Raw genomic sequence first — 25,888 nt, forward strand, 5'->3', positions numbered from 1 at the left:
TTGTGGAGATTAGGCAAGCTAATGCCCAGAGTTGCCAAGTGGGACCCCAGGTTAGAGTAGGCACCGAGGTGAGAATTGTCGAGTTTGCTGACCCTGGTCCATGACCCTGCCGCGTCGGGAATTGAACCCTGGTCCCGGGCCAACTTCTGCTCCCGGGTCTGACGCCTCTAACCAGTGAGCCACACCACTCCACATAAAAGATAAAAGATTCCAATGAGGAAGGGGTGGGATCCGTATTGACTGCATAAAAACGGAAGCACTCTCTATCTCATTGTTATTGAAGGATCTATAGATGGTATTAATCTTCTCTTGGAGATGATTGGCAAGATTATCACAGTGTTTTTGAGACATCCCAAATGGAGGAAGATACTTCGCAGTTTTAGAGTAACAAAGCTTGATCTTGAAAAATTGTCCACTTTGGCATTCATCCATTGCTTGTTAATTCTGAGGTTTCTTACTTCCTTTGATACTTTAGGAGGTGATTCCAGTTCATCAGGCCAGGCGGCGAGCTGGTCATAATGTATCTAATAGCCACACATGAGTATTTCCGTTTTGGAAGCATTCAATTCTATATCATCCATTTAGCCACGACTCTGAGACAACTGAAAATTGTCGAGTTTCCAATATCTTTAAGGCATTCCAGTTGAAGGAGTATTTGCGTGTCATCTGCATAGTTAAAAATTCTTCACATCATGATATTTCTATATAGTCGATGTTTAATAAACTAACAGTAAGCAGGTTATTTTATATTTCTATATAGTTGATGTTTAAGAAACTAACAGTAAGCAGGTTATTTTAAGAGAGCCGTAAAACTGACTTAGTGCCAGTACAAACAGAGATACCATATGGAGTCGCTACTCAAACCCACCATCTGTCTCATAGCTGCCTCCCTCTGACAACATTCCACAGCCTGTCAGACAGCAGCTGCTTCTAAAAATAAGGTTGTGTTGGTAATCTTACTCTTTCGTGAGTCGCAGAGGGTCGCTGAGAAATTGCGGCGTTGGGAACGAATCGAGTTATAAACAAAATAATCATGAAGACGCTGAAGTTCTTAAGTGCCGAGGCCCTCGTATCGCAAGTGTGCGGTGCGAGAGGATATCTGACTAGTGTTGCGCAGAATCTGTATCCTCTCCTGTTTAAAGCCAGTTACGTGATTGAACAAGGGGAAATAATTCGCGACCTTGTTAAACACTGGCCGTTGAAAGAGTTGGACCTTGCTAAACTTTTGGGAGAAACCGATGACCACCCGGAGGACATTAGCCACTGGTCTTGCCGAGTTTGTTTGGAGGCCTGCCTGACGGGTCTGCTGGAGTATGTGATGAGCCGCTCCGCCTCCGACACTTACACAAAGAGACTAGAATTAGTGGACTTCACTGGTATAAAAGACGTTGAGTTTCAGTCGTGTAAATGCAAGAAGACACTGGGGAAATGGAGTAGGACTGAACGCATTTCTCAGCTTTCTTTTGACTTGCTGGTTGATATGCAAGAAGATTGGTGCCCCCCAGCAGCTTTGGATATGTCGGTTGATGTGCTCACTGACTTGTTTGTTACAGAGCGTAACTATGATCTGGTGGAACAGGCCCTCCTGATGAGATGTCATTCTCCCCTGAAGATCCGCTGTGTGACATTCCGTGCTGACAGTCTAGCTACAAGAAAACTCTTTTACCTTATAAAACTTGCTGAGCCAGATCATCTGAAGAAACTTGAAATCGTCCATAATATTAAATTAGATATGGGACACCTGGACGTGCTCCTGAGTACGGTTACCTTTCCCGAGCTCACTGCGCTTACTCTGCCTACTCGAACGTTCAATGTCCAAAGATTTACAGCGGAAGATGAAACCGTTCTCAGTAGCATTGGTGAAAAGCTCGGCAAAATGAGCCATCTGTGTGAATTAAGTGTGGCCTTTTCTACACTTACAGGAAGAATACGGAAGTTGCTCAGGTAAGTCACTGAAATTAAAATAAAAACATGTGTAATAATTTATTCTGGAGTTTCATAATGTTCTAGGCAACTGAATTTTGATTTTTTATTTCACTCATGGCTTTTTTTTTGTTTTCTCACTTTTTCCTACTGCGAACTCTGACATGTCAGCACAATTTATTTATACGATGTGCAAATGTACAAATTGATTCCCAAGCTTTAGGCAGTATTGTCTCTTTATTTCCTTTTTTTTTTTTTAAATGTTTCTGTAACGTAAAGTTGTCAGGACAGTAGACAGTACGTTATATAAAGAATAAATCAAGTATAACATTCTGTTATATCACTAGTAGCCATCATCACGGTGAACTTCGCCGTAACATTTTTTATTTGCAGGCCCTAGTTAAATTATAGTTTTTTAATGCTTTGTCCTTGATCTTTCTTTTTCTGAATGTTAATGATAAAATGTGTCCGATGTTGAACCCACTCACAATTCTATTTTATCTAATTAGGATTAAAAGTCCGGTTTTGGTTCTGTTGATTGTTTAATTATCCATTAATTTAGGGGGGATTGCATTTATGTATTTGGGGGTTTGTAAAGTACTAGTACCTTTCTCACACAACAGTGACATAAAGAGCAGCTTGCAGGTGTAGGTACATATAGGCGTGAAGGCAAATAACAATGTAACACATTAACAATGACCGAGTAGTGGAGAACCAGTAAATCAGCTGGCAGTACTGGGCAATGCCTGGATGTTCAGAAATTGAGGTGGTCATTTTCAAGCCTCAGATGTAGATGTGGGGAATTCCACAAGGAGGAGCCCTGGGCATGGAGAGCTCGAGTACAATATATCTCTTGTGTCAGGTCAAAAGTAAATACAAACATATCCTGTGTGTGTTTCTACGGTCAGTAATAGGCATCTTTCTTGCTGTAAGTGTATATCACTGACTATTCGCTGACAGCAAGAGAGGGGCCTGTCACGAACCATAGAATGATATACTGACAGCAAGACAGTGCCTGTCACTGATCATAGAAACTACCCATAGAAGCACACATACTGACAGCAAGGGAGACAGCAATCACTGACCATAGAAACACACACTGACCTCAATAGAGACCCCTGTCACTGACCAATATTGAAAGCAGCAGAGTGCCTGCCCTTTACCACAGAAGCATACACTGACAGCAAGAGAGGCAGCTATCACTGAAAATAGAAACATATACGGACAGCAAGAGAGATGGCTATCACTGAACATAGGAACATATGCTGACAGCAAGAGAGATGGCTATCACTGAACATAGCAAAACCAAAGGGAATGATGGACGGAGTATTAAACATTGCAAGCACTCACCCCCAGTCAACTGATCTGGGTTTAATCCATCATCATTCTTTAGCTCACTTCACCACCCAAATTCAGACATGGCCATATGCAAATCAGTCTGACCCTGTGCCTCATGGGAACAGTCCAGCCCGAACTGCCAAACCATGTCTTCCCTGGACTGGAAACAAGCATCCTGGAACCAGTTTCGGGTTCATAACCCTCATCAGCCAGGCTATCTTGAATCCAGTGGCAAAGTGAACATAGGACCCACGTCTGGGCATACCCTGCCAACTTAGGGCGAAAAAAGAAAAACCAAAGGGGATGATGGGCAGAGTGTTGAACATTGCAAGCACTCAGCCCCAGTCAACTGATCTGGGTTTAATCCATCATTATTCTTTAGCTCATGCCGCCACCCCAGTTCAGACATGGTCAGATGCAAATCAGTCTGACCCTGTGCCTCATTGGAACAGTCCAGCCCGAACTGCCAAACCATGTCTTCCCAGGACTGGAAACAAGCATCCTGGGACCAGTTTCGTGTTCATAACCCTCATCAGCCAGGCTATCTTGAATCCAGTGGCAGATCAGTTGACTGGGGATGAGTGCTTGCAATGTTCAACACTCCGTCCATCATCCCCTTTGATTTTGCTAAGTTCACCCTAAGTTGGCAGGATATGCCCAGACGTGGGTCCCTTGCTCACTTTGCCACAACACCTTGACTAAAAAGTCTATGAGGGAGTTATAAATTTATGAGACACCTCAAGTGTCGGAGTTGATGATTTAGGTGTATTCCTGTTGGGACAAGCCTTGTGTTGATTTACAGGGTAAAGGCAGTGCCTTCCCCTCTGACTCAGAATAAAGACCAGTCTCTTGAAAGAGATGATCTTAGTCCTGAAGAAGGAACTGTCCTAGATGAGCATGAACCTGATCAGGTTGAGTTCTTGGGGACAGGGGGCCCTTCCAGGGCAGATCCGAGCCAGGAGCAGCTGGGCTGCCCCTCTCTTTCATAACCCTGGGCGTAGTTCGCGAAGTAGCGCTATGCGTAGCTACGCGATGTGCACTACGCGAACTACGCGTAGCACTACGCGAACTGCGTAGAACCCTGTTTGCACTGTGCAAGATGTCATTTTTAATGATTGCACAGTGCGGACAAGCATCCGGCACTGTGCAATGATTGAAAATGGCATGTTGCACAGTGCAAGCTGTAGTTTTCTGCTGCTCGAGGAGATTTTTACTCGAGCGGCAGCTTTCTCAACACGGACTGGTAGTTTCTCATCGCGAGCGGTCGCAAGCATACACGACCACTCGCAATGAGAAACCTGACCTCCCCGCATTGAGAATCTCGCCAGGAGGCTTATTTTCCATGCTCGCGATCGGCAACTTGATGTTGCTGATCACGAACAAGGAAAAAGTCTCGCCAGGATGTCATTTTGCTTGCTCGCGGTCACCAACTTGATGTTGAGGACCGCGAGCAAGCAAAAAATGACCGCTGAACTATGCTACGCGTGTTCGCACTGTGCTACGTGCAGTTTGTGTTGTGCGTAGTTGAGCAAACTTTGCAAACTACGCGAGCGTAGCGTAGTGCTTTGCCCAGGGTTACTCTTGAAACCCTATGACAGCAGGCTGAGGCTGCTGGGAATGCTAGTGGAACCTATAGGATCTATTGGGATGATGGACTCCTACACTCAGAGGGTAGAGACCTCAAGCCTGGAGCCACAAGGAGATTGGTCATACCTCTGATGTTTAGGGGCTTCCTATTAACACTAGCCCATGATATTCCCTTAGCAGGTCACTTGGGCCAAAACAAGACTTGGAAAAGGATTGTCCCTCATTTTCATTGGCCCCATATGTCTGAAGACACCAAGGAGTTTTTTCGCTCCTGTGTCACATGTCAAGCCAGTGGTAAGGCAGGTGGTACCACAAAGGCCCCCCCTGATACCACTACCTGTGGTGGGGGTCCACTTTGAGAGGATTGGGATTGATATAGTTGGTCCCATGGAACCTCAGATAGCATCTCGGCACAGGTTTATACTGGTGGTGTTGGACCATGCCACCAGGTACCCAGAAGCCATTCCCCTTAGGACCACTACAGCACCTGTGGTAACTGGTGGCAAGGGCCCTCCTGGGAGTATTTTCCAGACACAAAAACCCACGACATCCTTCAGGCAGTGCGTTTATGTCTTCATAGCAAGATCTCTGAATCTTAACACCTCTTTCCAAAGAAAAAGTCAAACCCGAAAAATAACAAAGAAAAGGAGGGGGAAGGAAGAGGGAGAGAGGGAGAGGAATGGCAGAGTAGGGAAAAAGGCATGCTCCGCAGTTTACTAATCTTACACTCTCAGATGGCCAGTTTAGATTCTTTACGAATAGTATCAGTTAATGTCTGTGGATAAATGATGCGGCTAAGAGACAGAAGGTGGCTTTAGGCTTACGGACGCTGGGTGGAAACATTATATGTCTGCAAGAAACAGACACAGAACACTCCCAAAAACAACTGTTAGACACCTTAGGGTTCAAGGTAGTGGGCGCAACAACACAAGGGGCTAAAACAAAGGGAGTAGGAATCTTAGCTGACAGAAAACTCGCCATTAGCAACCCCCGAAGTAAATCTGACCCTTTAGGGAGGTGGGTCATCACGGAGATTTTACTTCCCAACAACTCTCCTATTACTCTCTGCTCAATATATGGAAGCAACGTAGACGATCCTGGAGTTATAAATCAGGTATTGGGGAGTTAGCACACTGGCCCACCCCGATAGTGCATTGTGGGGACCTTAATATACATCTACCCTGTAACTGGGCCCCACACTCAACACAGAAATATAAAGGCAGGAAACCCCAAGTCTTTCAAGCCCTGACCAACCTTATGCAGACTCATGGTCTAATCGACGGGTGGGCAAATAAAAATCCCACGCAACCCTGATACACCTTCTACTCTGCCCCACACAAAACCCTAGTCAGACTAGATTATTTTTTTTATCTCAGCCTCACTAATGAACAACTACACAATTGACATCGCACCCCGTTTCTTATCTGATCACAACCCTCTCATAGTTACTATCAAGGGGCTTGTGCAACAGAAAGAAACCACAAAGTGGAGCTTTGAGAAAGCGCTCCTACACGATAATAACTAGGTAACCCACATGCAGGACTGGATCCAGGAATTCCTGGAGCTAAACAACGGTACGGCCTCTCAAATGATAGTATGGGACACTCTAAAGGCGGGGATTAGAGGCAAGACCCTGAGGTTCTCTGTTCAGAAAAACAAAAAGGAAAGAAAATTAATCAGCAAGCTACAAGATAACCTAAGGAAAATTAATATTAAACTAACCCAATTAATACACTCAGGATTAGACTGTCAATCTGTCCAAGAGGAAGCAGTACTGGCCAAAGCCGAGATAGGTACTGTTTTCATGGAAATAATTACAGCAAAATAGGCGGCCACTCGGGAAAAAAACTACGAGTGCAGTGACAGCATTGGGCACCACCTCGCCATCAGACAAGACAGCAGGTATCCAACAGTGAAATACACACAATCAGACTCCCATCTGGCGTGGAAACTACTGACCCTTCTCTTATCCGGAAGGGATTCCAGGAATACTACTCAAAACTTTACACCGAGGAAGTCTGCTCTGTGGTGGATGCCTTAGACAGTGAGTTTTCTAGCTATCTTAATAAAAGCAAACTGAGGCAACTCAACCCAATAGACAGCGAGCTTTTAGATCAAATTCCAACCTGGGAGGAAATTCTGGAAGCTATCACAAGGCTACCACACGGGAAGGCTTCAGGCCCTGATGGTATCCCCACAGAATTCTTTTTTAATTTTCGCCCCACAAATTAAAATTATTCTTACAGAGGTAATAACATCTATCTTCAACGGGGCTGCCACTCCGGGTTCCTGGGCAAATGCCAGAATTTCTATCTTTTTAAAAAAAAAGATAAATCCCCTCTGGATATGAACTCTTACAGGCCTATTACCCTCATTAATAGTGACTCCAAAATATTCTCCAAAGTGCTAGCCTCCAGGATCTCTCAAGTAGTGGAACCTCTAGTCTCAGAATGGCAGCACGGGTTTATTCCCATGAAAGGACCACCGAGCACGTCAGGAGAGTGATCACTCTGTTCGACGCTGCACAGGTCGCTGGAGACCCAACGTCACTCATCTTACTCGACGCCGAAAAGGCCTTTGATCGAGTTTCCTGGCGATTCCTGTGGAGTGTATTGAGCAGGATGGGGTTCGGGAATAAAATCATTCGGGCAGCACAGGCCTTCTATATTAAAACAAGGGCGAGTGTCAGTATAAACGGACAACTTACTGACCCCTTTAACATCTCCTGGGGCACGAGACAGGGTTGCCCATGCTCGCCCTTACTGTTTGCCCTATACCTGGACCCCTTTATTAAGCAGATAGAGAAAAATGAGAACATTCCCTCTGTATGCTACCATCATAACAGCTGCAAAATCCTGGCGTATGCTGACGACCTCGCCATCACTTCCCCAGACCCCGCTAGCACCATACTGGCACTGGAACTGGAGGCTCAGAAATTCGGGAAACTAGCCAGATATGCTTTAAACAAAAACAAAACGCAGATCTTAGTAAATAGTAAAATCACATGGAATGATGACAGGGTGGTGCCTAAGGCTAAACACCTGGGGGTGCTCATCTCGCCCAAGCTGGAGGAAATAGTAACAGACAACCTGGTACCCCTCGCTGCCCAAACAAGGAAAGCATTACAACAGATCAATAACTTGCATTTAACGCTGGTGGGAAGACGCAATGTTGTCAAAATAACGTATTTCCCTAAGTTACTGTACTTTTTCCGTAGTATACCCTTAGAATTTAGCAAAAACAACCTGCTTAAATTTCAACACATTTTTACTCAATTTATCTGGGCATACGCTTAACCCAGACGAGCCCTGAAGCATCTTACCCTCTCAAAAGACAGAGGTGGCTGGGCTCTTCCTAACATCATTCTATACTACTGGGCGTCTGTATTACAGTATAGCTCAGAACTTGTAAGGGAACCTACTCTTTCTACAACCGGGCTTCCTTCTCCTTTCCTGCTCCTACTGGGGGATCAACACTGGGGATGCCTACTTCGTGAAACTTCAAATGGATACTACAACCATGTAAAATTCAAGACACTAATGAACTCTTTTAAAGTATTCCGCAACATCCGGAGAATCTATGGAATTGGTAGATTTAATTTTTACTCACCCACTCTCAATAGCAATAACTTTTTTTTTTTAAACTTTATTTGTCATTTTCACAAGCATTGTACAAAAACAATCATCAGTGTAAAGAGCACATAACCACTGTGTACTGAAATATACCAAGTCCGTCACTCCATAGCACAGCAATAAAAAATAAAGAGGGAGGGGGATAGCCATCGCAGTGGTCCACAGACACATAATAGCCACGAGCTCAATAACACCCCCATACGTCTCATGCATTTAGTACATTATTAACATTGTGAAGAGTTCAATAATACCGTGGGTTAACCCACCCCTTCTGGGTACAGTTCATTGTCTAATTGTGCTTGACGTTCCGCCATAAGTTTGGTAAGTGCGGTATGGTCCCCATATGTCCAAGGGTCGAGATGGAGTGGGAATGGTGGAAGAATATTTGACACAGTTAACATTGCAGGAGGCCAAGCTTTTTAGCCAGGATTTCACACTTGGACTTCTTTTGGAGCACCAAAGCAGGGCCACCTCCCTCTTGGCCAACAAAAACCCCAGCGTTGCGAGTCTGCGGATGGCTTGTGGAAATTTTGATACATAGCCCAGCAAAGCAATTTCAGGGGAGGGGGTCAGGGGAACACCCAGTATCTCACCAAATGTAGTATGTACCTGTAACCAGTAGTCACGCAGTCGAGGGCATGTCCACGATAAATGTGCAAAATCAGCGTCCACAGCCTTACATTTTGGGCAGTTAGGAGAGCGGGAGGGGTCTATCTTATGGGCCAATGCAGGGGTGTGGTACAAGCGCCTCAAGAATTTAAAGTGAATGAGCTTGTGCCTGCTGTTGAGCGAACATCCGTTTGGTTACTGTGCAGCATTGTGCCAACTCTTCGTCCGTTATGGGTTTCCCTAGATCTCTTTCCCACGCCAGTCGGACCTTTACGTCAGCAGCGGGGGTGGCCGCGACGCTAAGCCTGTACAGTTTGGCAACCATATGCGCCCCTGAGGGATGTTGAATGACAATCGTTAAAGGTAGTGCCTCCTCTGGGGCCAGTGGGAAGGTAGGGAACGTGGCCCGCATCATGGATCGGATCCTGGACAAGACAAAGGAGTCCATAAAGTTGCGAACCAGGAAACGGGGGTCCTCCGTCAGACTAAAGGCGTGCCCGTCTGGTAAGAGGTCGCCCACTGAATTTAAGCCGAATTTGGAGAGTGTGGTACGGACTACCGCTTCACCAGTGATAGGGAGCCAATGTGCATTAGGGAGTGGAAGGAGTGGTGAATAAAGAATATCTAACTTCAATAGCCTCCGGAGCTTTTCCCACGCCCAGCATGTGGAAGGTACGGTCTGAATATCTTGGGGGTCTCTCGGGAACCCCTTAGGGAGAAGCGTAGCCAACGAGTGCGGTAGCGCCAAGTCTGCCTCCGGTTTCAGGTATAGTATGCGGGCATCTGGGTGAAACCAGGCATAAGCAAAGGAACACTGTGCTGCTAAAAAATATAGATAAAAATCAGGTACACCCAGACCGCCGCGTTCATAAGGCAGGGTCAGTGTCTGCCACGTGACCCGAGGGTTTTTGTTTCCCCAGATCAACCGTAGCAGCAGTGTCCTCAGCTGGGTGAAAAATATCTTAGTCAAGGGATTGGAATGTTGTTAAATAAATACAAAAACCGGGGAAGAACCACCATCTTCACTATGGCAAGCGCCCCACCATAGACAGCGGTAAGCGCAGCCATCGGTCTATGCTATCTTCCAGGAAATCCAGCGCCCTTCCATAATTGAGCCTAATAATGTCTACAGTGTTAATATGGACGTGTATTCGCAAGTACTTGACCGACTCCGAACACCATTCCAACGGGTATTCGCAGTCCCATTGCGTAGTGGCGGGGGTCAGCGGGAAAATAAGGGATTTGTGCCAATTCATGCGTAGCCCAGAGAATTTGCCAAACCGTGTGATTTCCACCAACAGCGGTGCCAGGTTGAGGGAGGGCGCCTGGACATAGAGTATTAAATCATCCGCGTATAGCAATGCCAGCAGAGGAGCGGTGCGAAACTGTAGGCCCCGAAAAAGGTGCTTTTCCTGAAATAAATAAGGGGGACAATGGGCACCCCTGTCTTGTACCTCTGGACAGGGGAAACGCCTCTGTGATGGTGCCATTCAATCGAATTCTGGCCGTGGGTTTAGTGTACAACAATGCCACTGTGGAGACAAAACACTCCGGCATACCCATGCGTCTCATAATTGATAGAAAAAAATTCTTTCTAGTGTCCCCTCACTCACCAGGGTTGCATCATTGGGGTCCTCCCAGTTCTCTACGAAAAGGGGCGTGCTGCGACTCACGAACTACGCAGGAGCACTTCAAAGTGATAGACTATGTGTAGTGCACAGTGGTGGAGTGGGTGTGGGTGTGTTAAAAATACCATGCTTAGTGGGCCTAAATAATTTTACTCCCCTTTTCGTAGAGAACTGGGAGGACCCCAATGATGAAGCATGTCACCGTGGGGCAACCCTGGTGAGTGAGGGGACACTAGAAAGAAATTTTTCTTTCTCGGCAGGTATTATTGACCAATTGGGCCAATTACCGCGACATGAGCTAAGTCTTTGAACCCAATACTTTGGATTCTTGGTTGTACACGGTATATTTGGAGGGCGACCTAGTCTCTCATTCCTCCTTCTCCCCCAGTCTGATACTTATCAGGGAGGAGTCAACATGTGTAGTCTGTCTAGCCATCAGTGTAGGAACTTGCGTGCCTAATCTGGAGTGTGTCTAAGTTTAAGGTGACGTACAATGCGATGTGGTTTATGACTGCTAACTGAGTTCGGATTGATACAAAACTAAATAAAATCCCCTCCCCACCTCCTCCCCCCACCCAGCCTCCAAACAGCCCAGGGAGGCATAACCCCATTAACCATGCAGCGAGCTGAGCAAACCACTTAGTTACAAAGCGCAATATCAAACAGTAGAACAACTGCAAGAAAAAAATAACTGGTAAGTCAACATTGGCATCCGCCATGGGGGGTTGCAACGCCACGCCGGTTGGGGAGTAGACACAACTGGAAATTCGGAGCATGTGTAACCACAACGAACTGGGTACAAGAGGAACATCCAAAGCTAATCAGAAGCCCAAAGTGACTTATCACATCCGTCAGCCATTGCCTCTCACAGCAAATAGATCAGCGCTGGCCTGCGATGCGTTTCTGACCGGAGAAGCCGAAGCTGGGGCATCAGACCGGGCCGGGCTCTTGTCCCGCCGCCTGTAATGTTGGCAGAAGTCTTGGGCTTCAGATGGTGTCTCAAAGATACGGGGCCTGCCATCAATGTCCACCTTGAGTCTAGCGGGGTAGAGCATGCCATATCGAAGGCCGAGGTTGCGGAATGTAGCCTTAACCCCTGTGAATTTCTTGCGTGCTTCTTGGACAGTGAAGGTGAAATCCAGAAAGAAGGATAGAGTATTGCCTTGCCATGTCACCACTCCACGGTCCCAAGCCGCCCTGAGGACAGCATCCCGGTCTCTGAAGTTCATAAGTCGGGCAATAATGGGACGTGGCCGGAGACCGGTTCTGGGCCGGGGGCCTAGTGATCTGTGGGCACGCTCCACCACGAACCCCTGAGTGAAGGTGTCACGGCCAAACAGTTCAATCAGCAGCTGTTCAACAAAAGTGTCCATCCGGCCAGTTTGCGTCGTCTCTGCTACGCCGGTGATGCGCACGTTGTTTCTTCTCCCCCGGGCCTCAAGGTCCTCATTTTTAATGGCGACCTCTTTAAGGATTCTCTCCACCCTCTCCAGCCTCTTCAGGGATTTCTTTGCACCATCCTCTGCATCAGATACTCTGGATTCCACTAGGTCCAGCCTTCGGTCGTGCGCCTGAATTTTGGAACCCATGTCCGCCATGCGGCGCTCCAGCGTGTCAAACCGCCCATCTAGCGCTTTAAAACCGGCCCTCATCTCGGTCATCATGGCAGTCATGAGAGAAGTGGCATCCTCCGGGTCCGCTCCTCCAGCCGCCCCAGTCGGGACATCCTGTGGAGGGTCAGTGACGGGGAGGGAAGCCCCCGCAAAGTTAAGCTTGCGCTGATTGGGGTCACGTTTAACCATCGTGTTCGTGCAACGGGGCCACCGGATCCAAGCCTCTATATCCTCCGCAATGACATGGCAGTAGCAGTGTCCCAGGCCCCAGGCAATCGACTGAATCACACTGGAGCAACTCAAATAGGGCAATGGGTCAGCAGCAGGGTAATGGTCTTACACACCTCGGGACGTTGCGCGGATCCCAGCCCAGCCCGGAACCCCAATCAGGAAGGGGGGCACCAAATGTACAATGGGCGGTGCGACCACGTGGAGGCCCGCTCGGGCACCGCAGACGTCTGGCAGGTCAAGCGGGGCGATGAAACTCCCCTCACAGGTGCACAGTGAGACAGGGAGAGGCCAGAAGTACCGTAGTGCCCGAAGCAGAGTGGCGCAGCTACCCGTAGCGCCCAGCGCGGCCCCTAGGCCACCCACACAGCAACCGGCTCCCAGAGCCACGCCCGCGCCCGCGCCCTTGCCGTGGCCAAAATTGAACTCCCGGCTTCCCCCACGGCACCAGGCCCCAAGGTCCAATTAGGCGCCCAGTGCCCCAGCGCCACACAAGGGGAGCCGGGTCCCAAACGGCCAACCACGGAGCCGAGCCAAAAGCCCCGAGAGCTCAGAAATCACCGCGGGGGGACCCCACCGGCCGCCAGTGCACCCCAGGCGCTGCGCTCCCTACCTCCACTCCACGGCACCGAGGCCTCCCCTTCTGAACCCCGGCCGCTGGTCTCGCCGCCGTATCTCCGCGTCCGCTGCTGCTGGTGCCTCCAAAATTTCACCCGTCGGGCTGTGCAGGATGTAGATCAGGATCGCAGGTTTGGGTGCCGGAAATATCGCGGGTTACACCATTTGTCGGGTGCCGACTCCCCGATCCGGCGGAGCTTCAGTAAGAGGCGGCCATCTTGGTCCCCTCCTCGGCCACGCCCCCCCTCAATAGCAATAACTTACCAGCTATTTTTGATACTTCATACTTCTTAGAGTGGTACAGGGCTGGAATAGTTAAACTTGGGGACTTGATCACAGCCGAGGGAATCAAACCCTTCTCAAGTCTGCAAGCTAAATTTAACCTGAGAAGCCAAGACTCCTTCAAATATCTGTTGATTCATGGTTTTCTTTCTAGGAAAGTCGGAGTAACCTCGGGATTCGCAGAAGTCGAATTCTTACACACATTACGCAACACTGTCACCCCTCGCATTGGTTGTTTATACAATATGCTCAATAGACAAACCCCTGATGACCTAAAGGCTATTGCCTCAAAATGGGACCACAAACTTAACTCATCTGAAAGTATTTTTTACAACTCTCTAGCTTTATCCCAACAGATTTTAATTTCCGCCAAATTACAAGCAAACATTTAAAAACTATTTTCTTCCTTTATATGACACACAGCAGGATTATTAAAAGGGGAACTGGCAAGGCAACTCTATGCCCACGCTGTTCTGAAGTGGGGGCCGACTCAGTGCATATCTTTGCAACTTGTCCAATATTAGCCCCAACACTACTTAAGATACAGAACTTACTTAGCGAAATAGCAAAACACCCAATTTCTCTAAATCCCACAATCATCCTCCTGGGTACTCAATCTGACTCACCAAGAATTAAGGAAGAAGGGTTGGTTTTCATTACTATGGCAGTATGGAGAATATGTATTTCCTCTGGCTGGTTAGACTCAGACTCCCCTTCCTTCGCTCAATGGTTGGTTAGGCTGGCTGCTACTTTCCACCTAGAAAAAGCAGTCTACGCTAAGAAAGGACAAAGGAAAAAGAAAATAGGGTTGGACATTTGGAGGAAATTCTCTCTCTGGATTGAACAACGGGGACAACTGGGCCTAGAAGATCCCTAGGGGATTCCTTTGTGCAAACTTGATTGAAACATGACTGCTTCTTATTTTTCTTCCAATATACTGTCCTTCTTCTCTTCATTTTTTCTCTTCTTCCTCTCTCAAACCCTCCGTTTTATTTAATTACTTCCATACATTGTCTTGCTTAGGTCAATCACGATATCCCCTGTGCTTCTTTTCTCTTTACTTTGGAAACTGACTTCTTTTTCGTCTGCACCGATGATTTACTGGGTCCCTAGGGGCGGGGGGGCGGTAGTAATGATTTATTTCTGTTTGTAAAGGCAATTCTTTGTTGTATCACTCTGTAAAATAAAATATATATATATTTTTAAACAGCAAATAATAAAGCTACTAAACACAAAAAAAGCCCCCCCCCGATACCACTACCTGTGGTGGGGGTCCACTTTGAGAGGATTGGTCTTGATATAGTTGGTCCCATGGATCCTCAGACAGCATCTGGGCACAGGTTTATACTGGTGGTGTTGGACCATGCCACCAGGTACCCAGAAGCCAATCCCCTTAGGACCACTACTGCACCTGTGGTGGCAAGGGCCCTCCTGGGAGTATTTTCCAGACTGGGTTACCCTAAGGATGTAGTATCAGACAGGGATGCAAACTTCATGTCTAGTTACTTGACTGCTATGTGGAAGGAGTGTGGAGTGAATTACAAATTCACTACACCCTATCACCCACAATGCAATGGTTTGGTTGAGAGATTCAACAAAACTTAAAGGGCATGATTAAAGGTCTCCCAAAAAAGGTTAGGTGCAGATGGGACATCCTTTTGCCCTGCCTTCTATTTGCCTACAAAGAGGTTCCTTAGAAGGGGGTTGATTACAGCCCTTTTAAACTTCTGTTTGGACATCCTGTTAGGGCTCTATTGTGTCTAGTGAAGGAGGAATGGGAGTTACCTCTCAAACCTCCCAAACCAGATATTGTGGACTATGTACTTGGTCTCCACTCCAGGATGAAAGAGTATAAGAAGAAGGCTACCAAAAACCTTGAGGCTAGCCAGAAATTGCAAAAGGCCTGGCATGACCAAAAGGCTGTGCTGACTGTTTACCAGCCAGGGCAGAAAGTGTGGGTGTTGGAGCCTGTGGCCCCAGCAGCCCTCCAGGATGAGTGGAGTAGCCCCCATACAATTGTTGAACAGAAGGGAGAGGCTACCTACTTGGTAGTCCTTGAAACTCCCAGGAGCCCCCTTAGGGTGCTCCATGTCAACAGGCTGAAACCATATGTTGACAGGGCAGACATGGGCTTGTTCATGGCTACTGATGAGGGACAGGAGGAAGAGAGTGGTCTACTCCCTGACCTGCTCTCACAGAACCTTGATGATGGATCAGTAGATTGTGTAGCATTGGCAGGCAACGTCAGTGCCCAGCAGCAAACTGATTGCAGACAAGTGCTCAATCAGTATAGGCATATATTGGCTCTGACTCCAAGCCAGACTACCTGGTGAACTCATGAAGTGGACACTGGGGACAGTCTGCCTGTTAAAAATAAGATTTACAGGCAACCTGACCATGTCAGGGACTGTATCAGGTCTGAAGTCCAGAAAATTTTGGATTTGGGAGTTATTGAACTCTCAGATAGCCCTTGGGCTAGTCCAGTAGTCTTAGTGCCCAAACCTTACACCCAGGGTGGTAAGAAAGAGATGAGGTTTTGTGTAGACTACAGGGGTCTCAATGCACTCACTAGGACTAGTGCCCATCCAATACCCAGATGTATTGAGGTTTGTGAAATGCACTCCTGTTTGATCTGTTTTAAGTTTTTATGCACTTTTATTTTGTTTGCTTATCCACGGGTGTGCTGGAAGGGGAGGAGCGGCCAGTCTCCACTGTGAATGAATTGAAGTTTACTAATGACAGTCGTCAATAGACCCTTTCCGCACTACCTTTAGCAGAAATCCATCTGCTTATGTTGATCTGAATTAAAAACCATATGCTTTTAAGTTTTCAACAAGTTTATTGGTATAACTTTTCTCAAAAATGCGTGATGAACATTATTCTTTGTTGCAAACACAATCTTTGTTACTCCTTTAGTGAGCAATTTTTTAGTCCATCTGCATTGGTATGGTTACTCCCAGGTCTATGTTCCACTGTATAGTCCATCTCCTGTAGGGAAATGGACTATCTCAAAAGTTTGGCGTTTTCACCCTTCATCTGTTTTAGCCATAAGAGGAGCTTACGGTCTGTCTGAACAATGAAGTGAGTGCCAAACAAGTATGGCCTCAGCTTCTTCAGAGCCCAAACCACAGCAAAGACCTCCCTCTCAATGGCTGACCAACCTTTCTCTCTGGGGTCAGCCTTCTGCTAATAAAAGCTACTGGCTGATCCTGACCTTCATCATTCAATTGTGATAACACAGCCCCTACCCCCAACTCAGATGCATCTGTTTGGACAATGAATTCTTTGGAGTAGTTAGGACTTTGCAGAATGGGAGCAGTGCACATGGTCTGCTTCAGGTTATCAAATGCCTTTTGACAGCTAACTTTCCACTGAACTTTCTTTGACATTCTTTTAGAAGTTAAATAATTCAGGGGGTCACTCTGGATCCATACTCCTTGACAAATCTTCTGTAGTACCCAGTCAGGCCCAAGAAAGCTCTGACCTGAGTCTGGGTGGTTGGAGCAGCCCAGTCCATGATGGTCTGGATTTTGCTCTGTAATGGTTGAACCTGGCCTCCACCCACAAGGTGGCCAGGTTACACACCCTGACTCTGCCCTATCGGGCACTTAGTGGCCTTGATAGTTAGGCCTGCTTTCTGCAGGGCCTCCAAAACATTTCTCAGGTGGACCAGGTGATCCTCCCAGGTGGAGCTAAAGACAGCAATATCATCTAGATATGCTGCTCTATAGTCTTCCAGGCCTGTAAGGACTTTGTTCACCAACCTTTGAAAAGTGGCAGGTGCATTTTTCAAACCAAAGGGCATCACCACAAATTGGTCATGCCTACTGGGGGTAGAAAATGCTGTCTTTGGCTTTGCATAATCAGCTAGTCCAATCTGACAGTAGCCAGCTTTTAAGTCAAATGTGCTCAGAAACTTGGCTGAGGCCAAAGTATCTACGAGCTCATCTGCCCTGGGTATTGGATGAATTGAAGTTTACTAATGACAGTCGTCAATAGACCCTTTCCGCACTACCTTTAGCAGAAATCCATCTGCTTATGTTGATCTGAATTAAAAACCATATGCTTTTAAGTTTTCAACAAGTTTATTGGTATAACTTTTCTCAAAAATGCGTGATGAACATTATTCTTTGTTGCAAACACAATCTTTGTTACTCCTTTAGTGAGCAATTTTTTAGTTGGTTGAGTTGTTTAAACTCTATTTCATTGTTTAAAAAAGGAAAAAAAGTTTCATATCCCAATGCATTTCGGGATGAAAAATCCCTTCATCAGGGGCACTGAAAAACAATATGATAAACATGTTTAGCCTCAGGCTTTCGGCACACTACGTGATACATACATTCATTGACTACTAAGTTTGAAATTTGCTCTTTTCAACATTCAATGATTGATATAGTTTGCTGCATGCACAAAAATCTGCGAAGATAACCTCATTTCAGTGTGGAGTTATATGTACATATAAACAATCATAACCCTATAAGTGCCACAGTAATCTGTGTCGCCTACTGTAGAACATGTATGTTTGCCAAACATTATAAGGAAACATAAACTGTTATGCAATTATTGATGAGAACAAATGAACATGCGAATTGCCTGTTTGGGGTTTAGACTGTATATGACTATACTGGATGACTCTCACGTGGTAGCTCAAATGAACCAGAGTTTAAAAAACGGCTGTAAACAACGCACTCACCATAAGTACTCACTGTCATATGGTGGTTAGAGAAAGTTCTATGATGGAGGATCAAAGATAATTCCAGATTGCGCCTATGGAGTGGATAATAACACTGTAATTATTACACGGTCCTTCCAAACGAGAGAATGCAAAATAAGCAAAGTGAATAGTTCAATTACCGTAAGTTAAGATTCAGTGTGGTTAGGAGATCTTTGCTTTCTAGTTGATGCGAAAGCTGAAAAAATCAACGATCACGAAATGGAATAAAAGCTGAATCGTGAATGTAAAATGATGCAGTCACTAAGGACAAGATTATAATTTACCTTATTCGCTGTTCGCGTTTATGCGGAGAAAGAACGATCCCTTGTAACTCGTGATGATTCTCCTCCGTTCTGAAGAAAGCATAAAGATATATATAAGTATGCCGCTTGTTTTCACTGCGTTTAAAGAAACAGTAATGATGTATGTGATATACCTATTTTACGGCTGGCAATGTTGGGCTGGCAACTATTCTGGCGTTACGTTTGTCGATTCTATGTTTAAAAATGAAGACAAGTAAAAAATATGATGAGATGAGTGATTGCTAATATGAACGTAGTAATCTGTGACCTGAACTAGGGAGGTTACCTGTCGTAAGCTGAATGACAAAGTCGCAGAAGCGGCGGTTTCTCGTGCGTTTCGAAAAAGTCTTCTGGAAGTGCCCTGGTAGTTGGGTTTAAGAATCCTGCATAACGAATGAGGGTCAAAATTATATTTAGAGTATATCTTAAACTACCGTGACCGGGAGCTGCATGCTCTGTAATGCCGCTTGCGTGACAAATACCTGATAAGAAAACTGCTCGTAGATCATTGCACGGTCAAAGCTGAAATTTTACGCGGCGTTCCTCCGGGGTCTCTCCACGCTTGGGTGGTATGGATATGGACAAGGGACTACGGAAGTAGTTCGCTCAATTGTTGATTGGTGAGCGAGATTTAAAATGACGAGTCGGGATTCCCGAATCTCTGCGACTCGGTGCTATAGCAATAGACGACAGACTACAAAAACGAATTTGCTATAAGAATCAAATAAAGATATGTTAATAATAAAGTCTAGAAGATGATGGAGTGTTCACGATAAATCCCTATGGTTAATTGTGGACTTTACGAAAAAAAATATTTTTGCGCCAGATGTGCTGAGTGTTATGGTGAAAGATAGGTTACTGAAGGAACATTGGCTGCGGGCATAGACAAAATCTTGAAATGCGTTCTAAACAGATTCTATTGAACGTTAAATTGTTCAAGCATGGACAAAAAGGCGATATAAAAACAAAATAAAAAACATTATGAATATGTAGATGATTATGTGCATAATTCCCATGACATGGTTCACATTGTAGTTTTTTGCTATCACATGAAGCTGACTCCATCCACTTGAAATATTAGTTAATCCTTACATAAGGTCCCATAGTTGAAATGTTATAATTGCGATGCGGACCTCGATCCTTTACTGTTTCTTGTGTAATAATACACTATTTGGAGAGTCCTCTATTGGTATCAAAAATGAAAAGTGGTTCATGTGTGATCATTATAGGAAGCATACCATATCAATTTTATCATTGAGTCCTTTCGGAGTTTGGGTCTGTAAGAAATCAATCCACCAAATCTCTCTCCTTGATAACAGATTTTCATTATTGCGGTCAGGTTTCTGTTGAATCTGTTCCAAGACTTGGAATCTTAGTTGGGGAATTGTGTGTTTCATTTCTGTCCAATGGGATACCAAGCTTGAGGTTAGAGTCTTGTTTCGTATTCGGCTTTTATGTTCGGTGATTCTCACTTTTATCTTTCGCTCCGTTTTACCAATGTACAATTTGCCACAAGGACATTTAATACTGTATATCACATGCGATGAATTGCAATTTGTTTGTTGTCTGAGTTTGATTTTTTTGCCAGTTTGTGGGTGTTGAATATATTGTCCTTCCATTACATTGTTGCAATGGGTGCAATTGTAACATTTTTGCATCCCTTTAGAGGAGCTTGTAAATTCTGTGTCCCTTTTAGTGCGTGTGACTATTTCGTGTAGATTAAGATGTCGAGTGTGAGCGAACACTGGTTTCTTGTCATAAATGCCGTGAAAATCTTCTTCTTTTTACAAAAAGATTGCAACAATGTAATGGAAGGACAATATATTCAACACCCACAAACTGGCAAAAAAATCAAACTCAGACAACAAACAAATTGCAATTCATCGCATGTGATATACAGTATTAAATGTCCTTGTGGCAAATTGTACATTGGTAAAACGGAGCGAAAGATAAAAGTGAGAATCACCGAACATAAAAGCCGAATACGAAACAAGACTCTAACCTCAAGCTTGGTATCCCATTGGACAGAAATGAAACACACAATTCCCCAACTAAGATTCCAAGTCTTGGAACAGATTCAACAGAAACCTGACCGCAATAATGAACATCTGTTATCAAGGAGAGAGATTTGGTGGATTGATTTCTTACAGACCCAAACTCCGAAAGGACTCAATGATAAAATTGATATGGTATGCTTCCTATAATGATCACACATGAACCACTTTTCATTTTTGATACCAATAGAGGACTCTCCAAATAGTGTATTATTACACAAGAAACAGTAAAGGATCGAGGTCCGCATCGCAATTATAACATTTCAACTATGGGACCTTATGTAAGGATTAACTAATATTTCAAGTGGATGGAGTCAGCTTCATGTGATAGCAAAAAACTACAATGTGAACCATGTCATGGGAATTATGCACATAATCATCTACATATTCATAATGTTTTTTATTTTGTTTTTATATCGCCTTTTTGTCCATGCTTGAACAATTTAACGTTCAATAGAATCTGTTTAGAACGCATTTCAAGATTTTGTCTATGCCCGCAGCCAATGTTCCTTCAGTAACCTATCTTTCACCATAACACTCAGCACATCTGGCGCAAAAATAATTTTTTTCGTAAAGTCCACAATTAACCATAGGGATTTATCGTGAACACTCCATCATCTTCTAGACTTTATTATTAACATATCTTTATTTGATTCTTATAGCAAATTCGTTTTTGTAGTCTGTCGTCTATTGCTATAGCACCGAGTCGCAGAGATTCGGGAATCCCGACTCGTCATTTTAAATCTCGCTCACCAATCAACAATTGAGCGAACTACTTCCGTAGTCCCTTGTCCATATCCATACCACCCAAGCGTGGAGAGACCCCGGAGGAACGCCGCGTAAAATTTCAGCTTTGACCGTGCAATGATCTACGAGCAGTTTTCTTATCAGGTATTTGTCACGCAAGCGGCATTACAGAGCATGCAGCTCCCGGTCACGGTAGTTTAAGATATACTCTAAATATAATTTTGACCCTCATTCGTTATGCAGGATTCTTAAACCCAACTACCAGGGCACTTCCAGAAGACTTTTTCGAAACGCACGAGAAACCGCCGCTTCTGCGACTTTGTCATTCAGCTTACGACAGGTAACCTCCCTAGTTCAGGTCACAGATTACTACGTTCATATTAGCAATCACTCATCTCATCATATTTTTTACTTGTCTTCATTTTTAAACATAGAATCGACAAACGTAACGCCAGAATAGTTGCCAGCCCAACATTGCCAGCCGTAAAATAGGTATATCACATACATCATTACTGTTTCTTTAAACGCAGTGAAAACAAGCGGCATACTTATATATATCTTTATGCTTTCTTCAGAACGGAGGAGAATCATCACGAGTTACAAGGGATCGTTCTTTCTCCGCATAAACGCGAACAGCGAATAAGGTAAATTATAATCTTGTCCTTAGTGACTGCATCATTTTACATTCACGATTCAGCTTTTATTCCATTTCGTGATCGTTGATTTTTTCAGCTTTCGCATCAACTAGAAAGCAAAGATCTCCTAACCACACTGAATCTTAACTTACGGTAATTGAACTATTCACTTTGCTTATTTTGCATTCTCTCGTTTGGAAGGACCGTGTAATAATTACAGTGTTATTATCCACTCCATAGGCGCAATCTGGAATTATCTTTGATCCTCCATCATAGAACTTTCTCTAACCACCATATGACAGTGAGTACTTATGGTGAGTGCGTTGTTTACAGCCGTTTTTTAAACTCTGGTTCATTTGAGCTACCACGTGAGAGTCATCCAGTATAGTCATATAGAGTCTAAACCCCAAACAGGCAATTCGCATGTTCATTTGTTCTCATCAATAATTGCATAACAGTTTATGTTTCCTTATAATGTTTGGCAAACATACATGTTCTACAGTAGGCGACACAGATTACTGTGGCACTTATAGGGTTATGATTGTTTATATGTACATATACCTCCACACTGAAATGAGGTTATCTTCGCAGATTTTTGTGCATGCAGCAAACTATATCAATCATTGAATGTTGAAAAGAGCAAATTTCAAACTTAGTAGTCAATGAATGTATGTATCACGTAGTGTGCCGAAAGCCTGAGGCTAAACATGTTTATCATATTGTTTTTCAGTGCCCCTGATGAAGGGATTTTTCATCCCGAAATGCATTGGGATATGAAACTTTTTTTCCTTTTTTAAACAATGAAATAGAGTTTAAACAACTCAACCAACTAAAAAATTGCTCACTAAAGGAGTAACAAAGATTGTGTTTGCAACAAAGAATAATGTTCATCACGCATTTTTGAGAAAAGTTATACCAATAAACTTGTTGAAAACTTAAAAGCATATGGTTTTTAATTCAGATCAACATAAGCAGATGGATTTCTGCTAAAGGTAGTGCGGAAAGGGTCTATTGACGACTGTCATTAGTAAACTTCAATTCATCCAATACCCAGGGCAGATGAGCTCGTAGATACTTTGGCCTCAGCCAAGTTTCTGAGCACATTTGACTTAAAAGCTGGCTACTGTCAGATTGGACTAGCTGATTATGCAAAGCCAAAGACAGCATTTTCTACCCCCAGTAGGCATGACCAATTTGTGGTGATGCCCTTTGGTTTGAAAAATGCACCTGCCACTTTTCAAAGGTTGGTGAACAAAGTCCTTACAGGCCTGGAAGACTATAGAGCAGCATATCTAGATGATATTGCTGTCTTTAGCTCCACCTGGGAGGATCACCTGGTCCACCTGAGAAATGTTTTGGAGGCCCTGCAGAAAGCAGGCCTAACTATCAAGGCCACTAAGTGCCCGATAGGGCAGAGTCAGGGTGTGTAACCTGGCCACCTTGTGGGTGGAGGCCAGGTTCAACCATTACAGAGCAAAATCCAGACCATCATGGACTGGGCTGCTCCAACCACCCAGACTCAGGTCAGAGCTTTCTTGGGCCTGACTGGGTACTACAGAAGATTTGTCAAGGAGTATGGATCCAGAGTGACCCCCTGAATTATTTAACTTCTAAAAGAATGTCAAAGAAAGTTCAGTGGAAAGTTAGCTGTCAAAAGGCATTTGATAACCTGAAGCAGACCATGTGCACTGCTCCCATTCTGCAAAGTCCTAACTACTCCAAAGAATTCATTGTCCAAACAGATGCATCTGAGTTGGGGGTAGGGGCTGTGTTATCACAATTGAATGATGAAGGTCAGGATCAGCCAGTAGCTTTTATTAGCAGAAGGCTGACCCCAGAGAGAAAGGTTGGTCAGCCATTGAGAGGGAGGTCTTTGCTGTGGTTTGGGCTCTGAAGAAGCTGAGGCCATACTTGTTTGGCACTCACTTCATTGTTCAGACAGACCGTAAGCTCCTCTTATGGCTAAAACAGATGAAGGGTGAAAACGCCAAACTTTTGAGATAGTCCATTTCCCTACAGGAGATGGACTATACAGTGGAACATAGACCTGGGAGTAACCATACCAATGCAGATGGACTCTCCAGATATTTCACCTTAGAACATAAAGACTCAACTGGTCAAGGTTAGTTTAATGTACCTGTGTTTGGGGGGGTGTTAATGTAGGAGAGTAAGATCTGCTTCTTATAGTTACCCCCACATTTTGCTGATGTTTCACTGTTTTTTTACATTAGTCTGGCTGGGGCCCTGCTATCCAGGACCCCAGCCTAGCTGCTTCTTCTCTAAAATGATTCCATGTATTTTAGGTACACTCCAGATTGGATACTGGGGTACCCTTATGAGACACTAGTATATGGTACACTATGTACCCGGGGCATTGGTACCCCAGAGGCCTACCAGGGGCTGCAGCATGTATTATGCCACCCCTGGGCAGCCTTCCAAAATTACACCACAGGCCTGCTACAGCAGCCTGTCTAAGGTGGTGTATGCACCACTTGCTTAGATATAGGTTCCCTATATCTACCATATATCACTGCACATATAAACCTATCAGTCACCCCTATGGCAGGCCTTATCAATCCTGAAGGCAGGGTCCTGGGTTTTTGTGTGAGAGGGTGCCCATGCATGAGCAGGGCCCCTCTGCAGCCTTCAGAATCTATTATCCAGGGTTGTTCTGTGATGCGGCCAGACCATATACTCTTAAGTGCATTACAACATTGCAGTACATGCTAACTTTGGAATGGCTGCAAGGAAACATGTTGTGTTTGGTGTCAAACACCTTGGAATCATACCTCCCCACCAGTACTCGTGGCGGGGGTATGATTCCACCCTCCTAGAGGGAGAAACATGGTGACACCTGGTACACCCGGTACCAGTTTAACAGAACCCTGGCATTACAAAAAGGATGCTGCAGCCACAGACACGACTCCGGCCTCCTGATGCTGGACAAAACTCTGGCAGGGGATGCCTGGGCAATAGGTTTCCTGTCACAGGGAGGTATAACCACTTCTCAGACAGGCTTTAGTGTATAGGGGCTGGGTGGGTGCACTCCAAGAGTGCTTTGAAGTCTGCACTGGGGGCACATTTGGTATCCCTGTGCATAGCCTCATTCAAACCGGTTGCAGGGGCTACCAGCCCCTGCTCTGGCACGAAACTGGACAGAGGAAATCGGTGTAGCCATCCCTTTTTCCAAACCCTCCCATAAGTGGGTCGCCAGAGTTTGTCCCATCCCTTCCTTTCCTGGATGAAACTCTGATACTGAATCCTGGAACTTCGATGATCTACAAGGCGCTAGATGACTGAAGAATCTCCCTTGGAATAAAGGAGTTACTCCCCTGCATTGCAGGCACCAAAGACGCATCTGACCGGTTTGCATCTCCGAAGCTCCTGCTGGACTCCGAAGAATTTGCAACACAGGAGGTGGGTCCCCAGACGTCCCAGAAGCCGACCCGATCTCCCAGCAAAGCTGAGACCTGTAGCCCTTGTGGGGACCGTGGAACTGGAACCCCTGGACACCGTGCACATTTGCAAGTGCATATGCTTTTTGGCGATCCTTGAGGCTGTGCTTTGGGTTACTTGTAGCCCGGACCCCGAGCAGCAATTCCACTGAAGATTGCCAGCCTACACTCCACAAGTGTTCAGTGAGCCGGCCCTTTGTGTTTTCTTTCGAGGTACCTTCGCGATCCCTGGTCCGTCAACCTGTGGGTCCCTGAGAAGGCAACTTTAACTTTCCTTGGGCTGCCCTGATTCTCCCTTGCTTGGGGAGTCCCCTGGACCTTGCTGGTCCACACTGCATCATCTTTTCTCTTCCTGTGTGGGTTGCTGTTGCCAAGGCTTGTTGTGTTCACTCTGAGCACCGACGCCACAGCACTCGACATCCTTCATGGGACAGCTCGAATTCAGCTCCTGGTTGTCATCGACGCATCCTGGTCCACGTGACTGCAGAGTCAAGCTTCAACTATTCGCACCTTAAGCATCCGA

The 25,888-nt window shown here is 45.3% G+C and overlaps 1 protein-coding gene across 1 annotated transcript in view; it reads left to right on the top strand.

Moving 5' to 3' along the window:
• Positions 1–961: 961 nt before the first annotated feature.
• LOC144828996 (leucine-rich repeat-containing protein 14B-like) overlaps positions 962–25,888 on the top strand; it is a 192,263-nt gene continuing 167,336 nt past the window's right edge. The window contains exon 1 of the mRNA XM_078687680.1: positions 962–1,944. Coding sequence (XP_078543806.1) covers positions 1,034–1,944 — 911 coding nt within the window. The 5' untranslated portion in view covers positions 962–1,033. The remainder of the gene's footprint in view (positions 1,945–25,888) is intronic.

The sequence above is a fragment of the Lissotriton helveticus genome, chromosome 4_1 (assembly GCF_964261635.1).
Source record: "Lissotriton helveticus chromosome 4_1, aLisHel1.1, whole genome shotgun sequence".
Taxonomy (NCBI): domain Eukaryota; kingdom Metazoa; phylum Chordata; class Amphibia; order Caudata; family Salamandridae; genus Lissotriton; species Lissotriton helveticus.